Source organism: Falco rusticolus, chromosome 6 (genome assembly GCF_015220075.1).
Source record: "Falco rusticolus isolate bFalRus1 chromosome 6, bFalRus1.pri, whole genome shotgun sequence".
Taxonomy (NCBI): domain Eukaryota; kingdom Metazoa; phylum Chordata; class Aves; order Falconiformes; family Falconidae; genus Falco; species Falco rusticolus.
In genome coordinates this window covers 11881176-11894682 of record NC_051192.1, presented here as the reverse complement: position 1 = coordinate 11894682, position 13507 = coordinate 11881176, and the positions used below count along the sequence as shown (strand labels likewise).

The 13507-nt window shown below is 37.4% G+C and overlaps 1 protein-coding gene across 3 annotated transcripts in view; it reads left to right on the top strand.

The window, feature by feature from the left end:
* FAM120B (family with sequence similarity 120B) overlaps positions 1–12247 on the top strand; it is a 56922-nt gene extending 44675 nt beyond the window's left edge. Inside the window, exons 8-11 of one of the 3 annotated variants that reach the window (XM_037392618.1) lie at positions 1725–1833; positions 3473–3586; positions 8055–8112; positions 10329–12247. In XM_037392618.1, coding sequence (XP_037248515.1) covers positions 1725–1833; positions 3473–3586; positions 8055–8112; positions 10329–10341 — 294 coding nt within the window. In that variant the 3' untranslated portion in view covers positions 10342–12247. Of the gene's footprint in view, positions 1–1724; positions 1834–3472; positions 3587–8054; positions 8134–10328 lie in introns of all 3 variants that reach the window. The other 2 variants (XM_037392620.1, XM_037392619.1) reach the window with 2 other exon arrangements.
* Positions 12248–13507: the final 1260 nt, after the last annotated feature.

Below are 13507 nucleotides of genomic sequence, written 5' to 3'. Positions count from 1 at the left end.
TACATTACTTCAGGGAATTCAGGAGATCTCGGAATCAGTGTTGGTTTGATTATGGTGGGCTTAAATACAGTTAACAGCTTTATGGAAATCGTATTAGAAATACAATCTTGGTTAAATATTTACATGTATACCAGAAATTTTGAATGTTTTGGGGTTTGCTTCCCACAGATTCTTGTACCAAAAGAAGAAAATGTATAAATTAAAAGCAGTTGCTGTATTTGTGGGCAAGTTTTTGTGTAGCTCAGCTCTTTGTGGCCCAGCAGCTGTTAAAGATAAAAAATGGAAAGCTTCTGATAAGAATCAAAAATAGAGCCATCTTGCTTTTTTAAAAAAAATACGCTAAGCTCATATTATGCTAGTTCTCTGTTTTTCATAACAGTAATCATATTAGTTTGTTTATCCACACAGAAAATTGGATATAATAGTCTTATAAAGCAGTGAGGCAATGATATTATCACTTTATTAGCCTTTTTATTGTGCTGCTCACTAATGAGTATGTTCGTGATCAATTTTTTTAAATTAAAACTAAATTACCTAATGGGGTCAGCATAAGTGATATGTTTTGTCTTTTTCTGATCATGCCTTTCATCCAGCCTTCATAAACACATTCTCAATCTGTTCTCCCAGGAACACAATGAAAGTTTTTCCCATTAGTGGGTGTTCTTCACCGACTGTGCTCGGTTTGTGCGGAAAAAAAATATATCTGTGGGTTTTGCTTAAGGCTCTATAAAGAGGTTTGTTAACTCAAAAAATGTGCTAGGAAAGTTCGCAGGAGGGTTCAGAGATTTAGACTCTACCTTTAATTTAAGGAACCTCTCTAGCTGCTGTAGTCTTGCCACCTACTGGATTTTTACCTCCTGTAGTCCTCTCCCCTCCTTCTTGCCTCCCCCTCTGCCTTGGTGGTTAGAAAAGGCAATTTTCATCATATAAAAATCAGTTCAATTTTATGAAAATCACGAATTATGTTATTGCTCTAAAATCTGTCTTTTCATAATTCTTTTCAATGCGTACTACTGCCCATATGCGTAGTGCAAGTGAATAAAAAAGACAAGTATTCTAAAACCTGACATTTCTTCAAAGCTCGCTGAAATGGATGAAAGTTCAGGATATAGCACATCTCTTAATATTGCGTCTTTAAGTAGTTTCAGCTTGTCCTTTTGACAGTAGAACTTTTCATCACACCACAAGGTAAACATTTTTGTTTAATCCCCCCATTTCTCTTTAGACTTTGTTACATTTTTTTCAGTCAGGAGTCAGAGCTGATGTATCACTATTGTGTTAAGTTTTGTTTCTCATGTATGATGTTAAGACACTTTGATTTTCACTGGTGTGTTTTCCATGAATCCATCAGTTCTTACCTGGAGGCTTTAACCACCTCTGCCTCGGGTATTGCTGATAGAAGTCTAGTCAAGTATATATACAGAAGGCAAGGTTATAGAATAGGGAAGCATGTGACTTACAGATCTGAACAGAGAAGAAAAACTTCACTGAGAAAGGGGAAAACATTCCTTCTGCACCCCTACCCATCCTTCCAAGGATACACTTTTATTAGCAAATGTTTGAACTTTGTTTCCTGAAAAAATGTCAGTCAGATCTACGACCTTCATATATGCATGAGTGTGGCTAAGGCAAGTCTTTTAGTTGTTGTATATGTGATTGATTTGTGCTACACCTGAAGAGAGAAAAGCAGAACAGTCATTGATGTTTAACCCTATTGTCTGCAGGAGTCTTTGTATACACCCTTCCAGAATCTGAAGTCTTTCATTTGCAAGGCTTGCATGGCGAAGAAAAGAACAATACAGAGCAGACCAAGAGGGAGTGGATTTGTCACAGGTTGGCATTGTGTTAATTTTCTCAATAAAGTCAATATGTTGATGAGCTCAATTATCCTCCAACAGCAGCAGCATTTACATAGGCAGCCCATTGAGCTGAGTAAATTGTAAGCTCTTTCTCCAAACAACCGAAGGAGAGATCTAAGAAAATATTTCCTGGTTTTAGGAATTCCTGTGAGTTGGGGTTTTTCAGCCTGGAGAAGAGAAGATTATCATAGCCCTCCAATACTTAGAAGTGCCCTGCAAGAAGGCTGGAGAGAGACTTTTTACAAGGGCATCTAGTGAGAGGACAAGTGGCTTTAAACTGAAAGAGGGTAGATTGAGATTGGGTATTAGGGAGAAACTCTTCACTGTGAGGGTGGTGAGGCGCTGGAACAGGCTGCCCAGAGAAGCTGTGGATGCCCCATCCCTGGCAGTGTCCAAGGCCAGGCTGGACGGGGCTTTGAGCAACCTGCTCGAGTGGAAGGTGTCCCTGCCCGTGGCAGGGAGGTTGGAACTACATAATCTTTAAGGTCCCTTCCAACCCAAACCCTTCTGTTATTCTGTGATGATGATTACCTAAGTTTGGGTAGAATAATATTTCCATCTGGCTATGTAGTTACTGAGATATATGCAGTACCTGAAATATCGTTCACTGACAGAAACATCACTGCTGTTTACTCAGTGGCTAAAGTTATTTTGATAGGAAGAATCAGATGTCTCAGATTTTTTTCTTCCTTTTCCCTCAGGGGACCTATCTTAACATTGATAGTTGAAGGTCTGAGTGAGGCACTGAAGAGAGAATACCTCTTACTGGACTGATTGATATAGTCCAAAATATAAGAAGCTTTTGAGCAACTTAGAGAACAGCTTTGTTACTGCCTAAGACCTTGCATTTTTTCCCCCAAAATTTATGGCTTGGTTTACTAAAGGTATTTGTTTTCCCCACCTAGTCTGCCTGACTTACAGGGAAAAAAAATATCTAAAAGGTTTTTAGCATCAGTCACAGATTAGCCTGAACATTGAGGCTTTTGAGGCTTCAAAATAATTCACACTGAGTCTCAGTGTTTATGCTGGTATTATGTTTATTACCTGCTTATTACCAGATTACTTAGAGTGTCTGTGAGGACAAAAATTACCCCTTCAGAATTCCTAGAGCAAATTGCAAGGCAAAATGATTTTCTGCTAGTTCAGTACTTTGCATTATGTGACAGTGATACTTCAGCTGTGGTACTGCACTGTACTGGTGCTGGACATTCAAAACTAAGGGTATCTGTTGGTGATTTGTGATACCAGACCTTGTTAGCATCTGCTATTGCTTGAGAGCTGTACTTAACCATTTTAATTATGATTTGTGATTCCAGTTTGGACAGGGATTTCTGTTTTGTTTTAATGACTGCAGTCTCCAAATCTGTGTCATAAAATTTTGATCTGGTTTCTAAATACATTTGTTAACAGCTTGTAATCATGATGTGCATAGATGGAAATGAGGACAAGAACCATGCTTATTAGGCTGACTTCAGTTTGGAAAAACCGTAATTGTGCGCAAGTATTTTGGCATAAAACTAAGAAATGTTTCCCCCCAAAAAATATGCTGTCTCTCTTTTTCTTCATTTAATCTTACATACAGTCCGAGTTTCTTACTAAATTCTGTTTTTCAGAAACACAACAAAGAGAATTTAATCCCAGGTTCCAGCAAACACACAGAAGTTCTTTTGTTCCTCCATATCGTCACCAGATGAGGGGGTTCCTATGGAGAAATCCTCAACCACAAGGTAAAAAATGTGTGCGCGTGTGTGTATTTGGAATTGTCTCTATCAGCAATATAACAGCTCTCTGTGTATATGCAGTTTGTGCTTGTATGTATGCAGTTACCCTGTGGCTACAGCAGCCAGTAACAAAAAATGTTTCAGTTATAGTTGCGTACTACCATTAGCAAAAACTTAACTCTGCAAGTTGAGGTAGAGTGTAGTGTTATAATCTGGAGTCATCTTTTACTCCCAGTGTTCTGGGGAAAAAAATGCTTTCATGTGGTATTTAAACTCTCCATGCTTCGTCTCAGCTAAACTATATTTTAAATTGTAATAGTTTTAAAACAAGTTGGCACAGCTGCATAGAAATGTCTGTCTGAAGTCTTTAGCTGCAAATCTTAGTTCATACTTAAACAAAACACTTAAGCATATGAATAAAGCTAAACATATTCTTAAGTGGTTTTCTAGATCAGGTTCTCAGTTTCAGATCATTGCTTAAGTGATTGTGTTGGGTCTGGCTGAGCCCTGTGGAAGCCCTCGTAGTGCTGTGCTTGTACTGGTAGCTAGAAAGGTGGTGATAACACAGCAGTGCTCTGGCTGCTGCTGAGCAGTGATCGCTCAGGATGGAGGCTCTCTCCAACCTTCACCTGCCCCACCACCCAGTAGCCTGGGGGTGGGCAAGATCTTGGGAGAGGACAGAGCCAGGGCAGCTGACCCAAAGTGACCAAAGGGATATTCCAGACCATATGACATCTGCTCAGATAGAAAAGCTAAGAGAAAGGAGGAAGAAAGGGGGGGTGGGGAGGGCATTCATTTTTTACGTTTGTCTTCCCAAACAACCGTTCTGTGTAACTCCCTGCTCCTTGGGAAGTGGCCGAACATCACCTGCTGATGGGAAGTAGAGAATAACATCTTTTGTTTTCTTTTGCTTCTGCACGTGTGACTTTTGCAATTGCTTCATTAAACTGCCTTTATCTTTTGACCCACAAGGGTTTTCTTCCATCTTATTTTCTCCCCCCCACCTTGTTATGCTGAAGAGGGGAGTGATAGAGCGGCTTGGTGGGCACCTGGCATCCAGCCAAGGCCAACCCACCACAGTAATACAAATGCAAGTTCTGTCTTGTCTTGGCATTAATCTTAAGTCATTCACCAATCTCATTTCCTAAACAGAACAGACATTTTAATGAAGCATTTCAGTTTTACTTCCTCATTATTATGAGTTAAAGCATATACACGTAGATAAAATGTAAAGCTAAAATATGGTGTGTGTATGCTGACTGTGAGCAGAACCCAAACTGGTTATTCTTACTGTGGCCATCTCAGGAAGCCTGCTGTTCAGGGGTCAGGTCATCTCGGGCCAGCTCCAGAGACCTTACGAATAGATATATTCCACAAAGTATGTTCCACAGTAACTGTGCCGAACTGTGTTACAAATGTGTTTCAGTAGCACTATTAAAACATCTTGGCTTCTTCTACACTAGCCCTATTTACTGCCCTCAGGATGCTCTTAAAACATGATCCCCTAAGTGCAGTTACATTGCCTCTATTATAAGTAAAATAGATTTAATGGGAAAATAGATATCTCCCTCCAAAAGAGCCGTGCAGTGTTTTAGAGCTCCTTTTAAACTGATCTGCCAAGATGACTCATTTTGACAAAGTTTCTTTTTCCTGTTTGCTAATATTAAGACAGACACTTGGGTTGCTTCATTTTGTAGCTTTTGTCTCTGCTGTAAGTGTGTGTCTTCCCAAAGAGGGAGAAAAAAGAACAAAGAAGTGTCAATTTTGTCTTCCATGATAGCTTACATGATAAAACTTCCTAGTAATGTTGCTGATATCTGTCTATCCCATCTTTTATATCCCTTCTTGTGGCATACAGCTATGGTTTCTGCTGTTGTATATTATGTGGAAATCATTGGATTCAATTCATTAAAAAGTAATGGAACAGTAACCACAGGACCCATATCCTCTACTTCTCATCAGGAGTGTACCTAAGGATTAGGCAGCCTTTGCTTTCTTTTACAAGTTAATGTTTAAGAATTCCATGACGATGTCTCACTTCAGCAGTGGAGGAAAGGGTGCCTCCACCCAGGAAGCAGGAAGCTTAGAAACACTGGCATTTCTCGGAGATGGTGGTTTAGATCCCCTCAGGCAGAAGGAGAATTGAACTTAGGCATCTCTCATTTTATGGTGAATACTAACCGCTGATCTCTTCTGATTAATATCTCGTCTTCTGGCTGTATTTTGAGAGAAGGGAATTCAGCTGTGAGGTTTTGGCATTTTCAAAGGGGTTGGGTTTTGGGGCTTTTGTTGTTGTTGTTGCTTTGGCTTGATTTTATTTATTTATTTTACATTCTTTTTGTAAATTTCTTGGCTGTGTGTCACAAGTAGAGAATTCATCCACCTAACTCGGAACAGGCCATCTAAGCCTCACAGGGAGGTAGATTTTCCCTTGTTGTTTCTTGTTTGTTAATTTAGGAGACTTGCTATTAAGCACGCTGACTTACATGTATCCCATTCTGAGTGTCTGTCCATTCTGATGCTTGTTAAACATATCGTAGGTGTGCAATTTAAAGTTAAGATTAGGCTTCTGTTACTGAGATATGAAACTTTGCATGGCAGCACTTTATAACCTGTGTGCTTTGAGTTTAAAAAACTTGCCAGAGGTGGCATAGATGTCTTTAATGAAGCATGACACATGGATTCGTGGCTGAAACACCACAGCGCATGCCATATTGGTAGACAAAACTTCATTAATTAGCAGTTAAGGCCACTAATATGTTGTTTTGGAATCACATTGTAACCTCATTCTACAAATAGCTAAAAATAAACTGAGCACTAAGAACTATGGAAATCAATATTGAGTATCGTGCGTCTTTGTCACTCTTCAGCAGTCCAACTGGTGAACACTGAGATTGTCATAGCATACAAATTGCCACCTAGATATAAATCAACATAAAAAAATAGCAAAAAAAAAAAGTCTATAACCTTATCTGTGCATTGTCTTACATACTTTTAGAGCTATATTTTAAAATTTCAGTGATTTTTACAACAGTTCTCATACTAGTGTTTGAAAACCTGTCTGAAAAGCGGAGTGAAGATAAGGGGAGGAGATAGGGGAGAGAGTGTATGTGGGATTGGTTGTAGCAGCTGCATGAATTGCTGAAATCAAGGATACCCTAATACAGCAGCAATAGTGAAAGGTATTGGCAAGGATATAGAATTTCTGCTGGTGATAAGGTAAACATCATAACTCTCTGTATGACAGACCCAGGGGAGGGATGAGGACATAATGAGTAAGAGCTGTCAGAGCGCTGGAAGTAAGGGATGATAATTTCAGCTACCAGTCATCTACCACCAGAATCATAAACAGTGAGATGGGGAGATAGTGAAGAGTTTTGACCATTTCATATTTACATTTAGAAGGTGTTGGATTTGGTGGTCAGCTATATTCTGCCTAAGAAAATTATCTTCCCTCAAAAAAATTTAGTTTTGCTTTCTTTGTTTCCACCCACCTTTCCTTTCTTTTTCTTCCTTCTCTCTGATGGAAAAGGAGAGAAAAAGGGAAACTTTGGGACTTTTTTTAGAGCATTCTAGAGAATTTTAGTTGAATTTTAAAGAATTCAAAAGTGATTTTTTTTTACAAAAACCCAAAATCTTGGAGAGAAAAGCTTTCATGGAAAATTGAAACCAGTTTTTCAGGGGAAAGGAAGGATGTCAAGGAAGGATATGGAAAAGATAGAATTGTTGGAGGTATGTCTCACTCAAGAGAAACTCTTTTGTCCAAGACAGAAAGGAATTATCCGGAGTTCCATTTCTTCATGGAATGTAATTGCATCAGAAGGGTTCATATATTTCAGTCTTGGCACACTGTAAACCATGTGCTGAACATAATGCAACTATACTGAAAGAGCTGAGTTTGTAGCACCATTTCATTTGCTGGTTGTTTAATCAAGGCTTCCACACTCATGTTGCATACTCTGTGTTCAAGCATGTTTCTGATTAATAGGATTTTGATAGAACTGTAGTGTAGGTGGGACTTGGTAGAACTTCGGTGCTGAAAAAAAGATTTCATTTACAGCTTGACTACTGCTTTATTTGTAGGTATTTACACAGGCACAATTAAACCAGTATGAAAACATTTGTTAATATAGCTTGTCTGGTTCTAAAAGTGTATTTTCCTCTCCTGAATTCACAGAGCCTGATCTACCAGCCACTGTGTATGACCTGTATGATTCACTATACCAACCCATTAGTTGGACTAGATTTAAAAGTTACAGTGACCCAAGAGCTTTAAGAAGAGCAATGCCACCATGGGCTTTATCCTCCAACATCTCAAAATACTAGCCATAATTATACACCAACTGGAGAGGAGCTTGCTCTTTTCTCAAAATATGTATAAATGTAATTTTTCTTGCAGACTATCTGAATAAGCTCTTGTTTTCATGCTTTAATGTTAATTAAAAATATTTCATTCCTCTCCTGCTCCTTCCAGGTAGAGAATATGGATTGGGATATCCAGACCGGAGGAGAAGATTCCACCTTCCTCCTCGGTAAAGAATACGTATGTACAGGTAGCAAACTGAGAGGACGAGATAGACAAAATTATCTCAGTGGTAACTATGAGAGCCTCTTTCTATGAACTTTACAGAGTACCTGAACCATGTGACTGCAGAGGAAATCACTCAAACCTGAGGCTATTCAGCTTGTTAATCACTTGTCACGTTAGGTCTAAGCTTGCTATGAGACCGAAATCCCTAAAATTTAAGTTACAGGTACCAGCTGAAGCACTGTAGCATATTAGTATACGTACAGTATACAGTATAGCTATACTATGGTGTCTATTTAACACTGGAAAGTCTGAGGTGTTTTTACAACATCGTTAGATGTTCCTGACTATAAGTTTTAAGACTTAAACTATAAGTTTTGCGTATTTTCATTATAATTGTATATATTACAAGAGTTTGCTCACCATGAATGATGTGGCATATCCATGCTGAGTTGTGGTTTGTGTCTTAATTATGGATTATATTTTTATCTGAAGGGTTATACCATCGTTACTGAAACCTGTTGAAAAGTTTGAAACATGGTATCGCTGATGTACACATCACCTGCCAGTGAAACAAAGTGACCTTCCTGTAAAATGCAGTGCTTTCTTACAAGAGCCAAAAATTGCAATTATTTTTGGTGCTTTTAGTTGAACAACTTTATCTCAGCTGGCTGTGTGGAGTGAACCACGTCAGCACTGAGAAGAGAAAGAATCTGTCATGCTTTACTTCTGTAATAAATAATACCTATGAGAACTAAGTATTTTTCCTGTCTAGTAATCTAATTTAAACACTTCAGAATTATTTCTTGAAAATTAATATATTTCACTTTGTGATTCAAGTTCAGTGATGGTTGTATTTAATTATAAAATTAATTCATTTTAAGTAGAGTTAACATAAATAATACCAAAGAAATGTAAAATAACGGAGCATATACGGTTTTTAACAGCATCACAGGATCATATATATCATAGTAAATTGGTACTGCAGAAGACCCTCTTCAAGTCATTTCTTGTGTTTTTTAAGAAACTGGTTTAGAGATTACATCAACTTTCTTATGTCTTCCATTTCCATGCTCATTCAGTTAAAAATAATCAGAGGTACTTTATCTAATTACTGTCTTTAGGGAAAAAAAAAAAGGCAGTTATGTAGAAATCCCATTTTAAATCATGAAGTGTAAAAATTGTACCAGAGGGAAGGAGTGTCAACAGCATTTATGTCACATAGAAGGTGGATGACACACTTAGAACCAAGTTTCTCTCTTTACTGATCTGCATCTCAACCTGATTGAAAATTGTTCTAATCTATGTAATCTTCAACAATTTTCATGCTTTTCTTATATTTCTAGCAAACTTTGAATGGGATTGGCTTGAGTGGATGGGAATCGATGGGCTTTCATCTGTTTATGTGCTTTGGAATCACAGTATCTTTAGTTTTGTACTTTAGCATTTTCAGTACATGAAGTTGTATAATATACCTCCTGTATGAGGAGAGGTTATGATGAAAGAAAAATGAAAGCCTGATGTCCTGTTCCTGCTCTCAAAAAAGACAGAGCAGCAGAAAAAGAAGAAACGCAAAGATAGAGGCAAAATGTTAAGAGCAAGTTTTGAAATCTGACACAGTTTGCAGATTTTTATAAGAGCATATTTAGTTATTGAAGATGATGACTATTCCAAACAGTAAAGTCAGTGGTCAGAAACTTGGTGCACATGCTCAAAACTTTGTATTAGAACTGTAGGCCTTAGTGTTTATTATGTTGGATAATCCACTCTTGGATTATTTTTCTTTTTTGTTTTGAATATTATTGATTAGTGTCTTGTTAGTGTAGTACTCATAATCATCATTCTAGATTTTACTGGTACAGAAACTGTATTAGGCTTCTTATTGTATTACTGCCGGAATTATTTATTTTTATAAACATTGGAAAATTAAATTTCTATCTGAAAACTGTCTCATGATCCATACTAACAGAGAGTAGCAAACGCTGTAAAACTTAATGCTTGCATTAAGGCTTGCAGAACTTAAGGTTCAAAACATAAGTGCTTATCTGGATAATTAATACATAGATCACTAAACCCAGAACACATCATTATGGTAGTTTAATTACCCGCATGATACAGATCACAAAATCTTACCCTGCAACAGGTCGTTAACTTCTAAAATTGTTTCAGTGTTGATGTTCATGTGTCTTACTTGGCTCCTCTCAATGATTTGTCTTTTAGATCACACAGGTGACCCTGCTTATTACTGGAAGCGAATGAAAACGGATAAAAGAACAAGATACATTTTAATGAAAAGCTGTATGCTGAAGATCATGAAAACTTCATCAGTATTTAAAAAATGGTGGTGGGAAGATTCTAATCAGAAATTTATCATGCCTCATTTTCAGTTCCATTTTAATTTGTATACTTTTTTTCTAGCCTATAGCTTAGAGAAGTGAATTATGAAATGCTGTGAAACAACTAATATATAATTTAGGTTCCAGCTACTATTGTTTGAAGCGCTTGACAAAAACCTTGTCGACACAGTTACAAAAAATGAAAAATTATGTCTAAAAACTAGAGGCCAGTCCTAGGTGTTGAAAAAGGCTGCAAAAATTTAATTAATCTGATTCTGTTGTGAGAACTGTGTCTTCCATTAAAGCTTTTTGCTATACGAGGCTGAAAGTGCCTGGTCTTGGACAAAAAAGGGTACTTCTAAAGTGTTTACGGTCATATCACAGTTAAAAAATGTTACTTTTCTGTCACGTGGCTTACTTTCATAGTTCCTCAGCCTCAGAGAATAAGAAAAGGGTAGCTAAAACATTCCAGAAAATTATAAAATTAGTTTCTATGTAAAAAACTGCTACAGCTTTTATTTTGGGGCCTTTCAGAGCTGAGTCAAATGCGTAGTCCTCTTCTGGAATACCTACAATTCTCTCGCCTCCATATGTAGTGAGTCATTTATGAAACATTTAAGGTTTATGCCAGACCTCATATCTGTCTTTAGCCTCAAAGTAAAGGTGTCGGTGCGAGCCTTTGGCCAGTATAATTTTGGAGGAAATTCTAAGTCAAGGGGAAACTAACAGATGATTTGAATGCATTCTTTTTTTTTCTTTTTTTTTTTCCTCTAAGTGGCAGTTGTTTGAAGCCCACAGGGTAAAAATTTTTCCCTGTTGATATTATTGGTGCATCTTTTGCAGATATTAGTGGCACCATGATTTTGCTCCATACTGCTAAGGTAGTCCCAAGAGATTAATTAAATGGACAGAGTACCGGTGGGACAATTGGGTATCTCCTGTATTAATTTTTACTGGTCTATTACTCATCACACAGACTTTATTACTATTTTGGAGATATGTGTATTTTTAGAATAGTACCTAAGTACACTTTAAATGTCTTTTAGAAGTGTTTAGCATGAAGAAAAAGCATTATTTTTATATTCCAAGGAGAAAAGTTAGCTCTAATTTTGAAATCTATTTTCAGGAGTACTATAGATATTGTACAAATTGCACTTCTCTTTATGATACAGTGTTTACTAACTTCAACTCTGTGGGTTTTAATCCATTATTGTTCAGTTAATTTGGTTTCTTAGGCCTTGTGCAGGTAACCTCTTTGAGTCAACTGTCAGTGGAACTTAGTTCCTATTCACTGTACGTGTTATGTCGAAGTGAATAGTATTGTCAGACATACATAGCTCGTTACTATAATTTCCTTGCATGTATTTTTCTCGTTGTAACTCGATAAATATATTCTTTCATGCTCTGCATATAGCAACAGTCCAGCTAAACTGGTAAATTGGTAGCAATACAGGATTTCTAGTTGTATTAGACGTTTGAGCAGACACAATTTTTACACAACACGGTGTCTGAGTTGCGTTCCAGGGATCCTGTCATGATAGGGGCATTCCTGCTTCTTTTCTCTGTTGATTTGTCACTGCCTGTAATTGTAATATCACTTTTTTTCTCTTTTTCCCCCCCAAACCTTTTGGAATAATATGGTCTGAGTTTTATGGAAAGTTCTCTGGTTTCAGAAATCTCATAATGTATAATAGCGTATTTGAAAAGAATGTAACTGTGTGCCAGAATTTGTTGGTAATTCCCCCTTCAGGCTTTGATATGAGAAAAGATTTCTGTTGGCCTCAATAAACAAAGTTAAATACAGTTAGAGTGGGAGTTTTGCTGTGCTAGTTGTGGTATGTTATGAATTGTTGGTAATAATTACCCTGACTACTGAAAAAATGTTAGCTTCTCTGTTGAGGTTTTTTTTTTTTCCTCCTAATGTTAGACCATAAGCAGAAGCTGCTTATTATTATTTCCAAGCCAAAAGATTTTTTTTTCCCAGCAGGAATCATAGAGTGAAAGCAGAAGCATGAAATTGAAACGCAGAGGTGCTACTTTCCTGTCTCAGTAAACTTTTTAAATTTGTCAGAGTGCCATAAAGCTTATGGACTGTGGAAGAAAGTCTTCTACAAGAACATGACCTTAAAGATTCCAGTCTGATAGGGTTTCCTTAATATGTGGACTACAGGGTTACTGTGAACGGGTACAGGACAGAGGTAAAACAGATGTGTATTTGAAGTGAAGGAGCCTATGTCTGTGCAGAAAAATATTCTTGTTTCTTGTTTTGCTCTATTGCTTACTGTATTCTCTGGACTATGTACTGGGTAACTGCCTTTCATCAAATGTTCACTGAAATTGTGGGTTTATTTATTAGCTTTATTTTTTTGCCTTCTGGAAGGGAATTCAGAGAACGTTCATTAACATCAATAACTTAGGCAACTGTGACTCAACAGAAAACATTACATGATCATTGTGAGAGAAGAATTGACTGACAGGAAGACATTGATCAACTTTCCCCTTTTTATCTATGATGTATCCTTCATCTTACATTAGTTTGCTCATTTGTGTGACACCATCACATTGGGAATCTGAATCTGGATTGCAGAAAACACTGAAACACTAAGTTAATCTTACGATGCTGTGGGACTGTAAGTATCAAAACATACAGATTACGCCTGTTTTATAAACCAGGAAACTACAGTTTTAATTGCTTTGCTAGCTCAGCAAGCACTGTGCTGAGGCAGAGGGGAATAGCAGTGCTAAAAAGCTCTACAAATATTTTTGTACCATGCTGTCAGGGCAGAATTGTAAGGATAATCAAACATATTATTTTGCAAAGGTGGTCTTCAATGAAATGTTGAGGAAGAAGATAAAAATTTTATGTGTTCACATTTAAACATTGACTCAGTCTTGTCAGCTAAGCTGGGAGGCAGGCTTGGATACCTTCCTTCCCTAGGAAGGTGGATGGAAGATTCCTCTCTGATGCAGAGCCTCCTCCTTAGAGAATACCTTTTGGTGGTATAGAAGCATGGTCAGCCCAGTAAATAAGCAGAAACCTTGGCTTGTTTGTGCCACAAACAA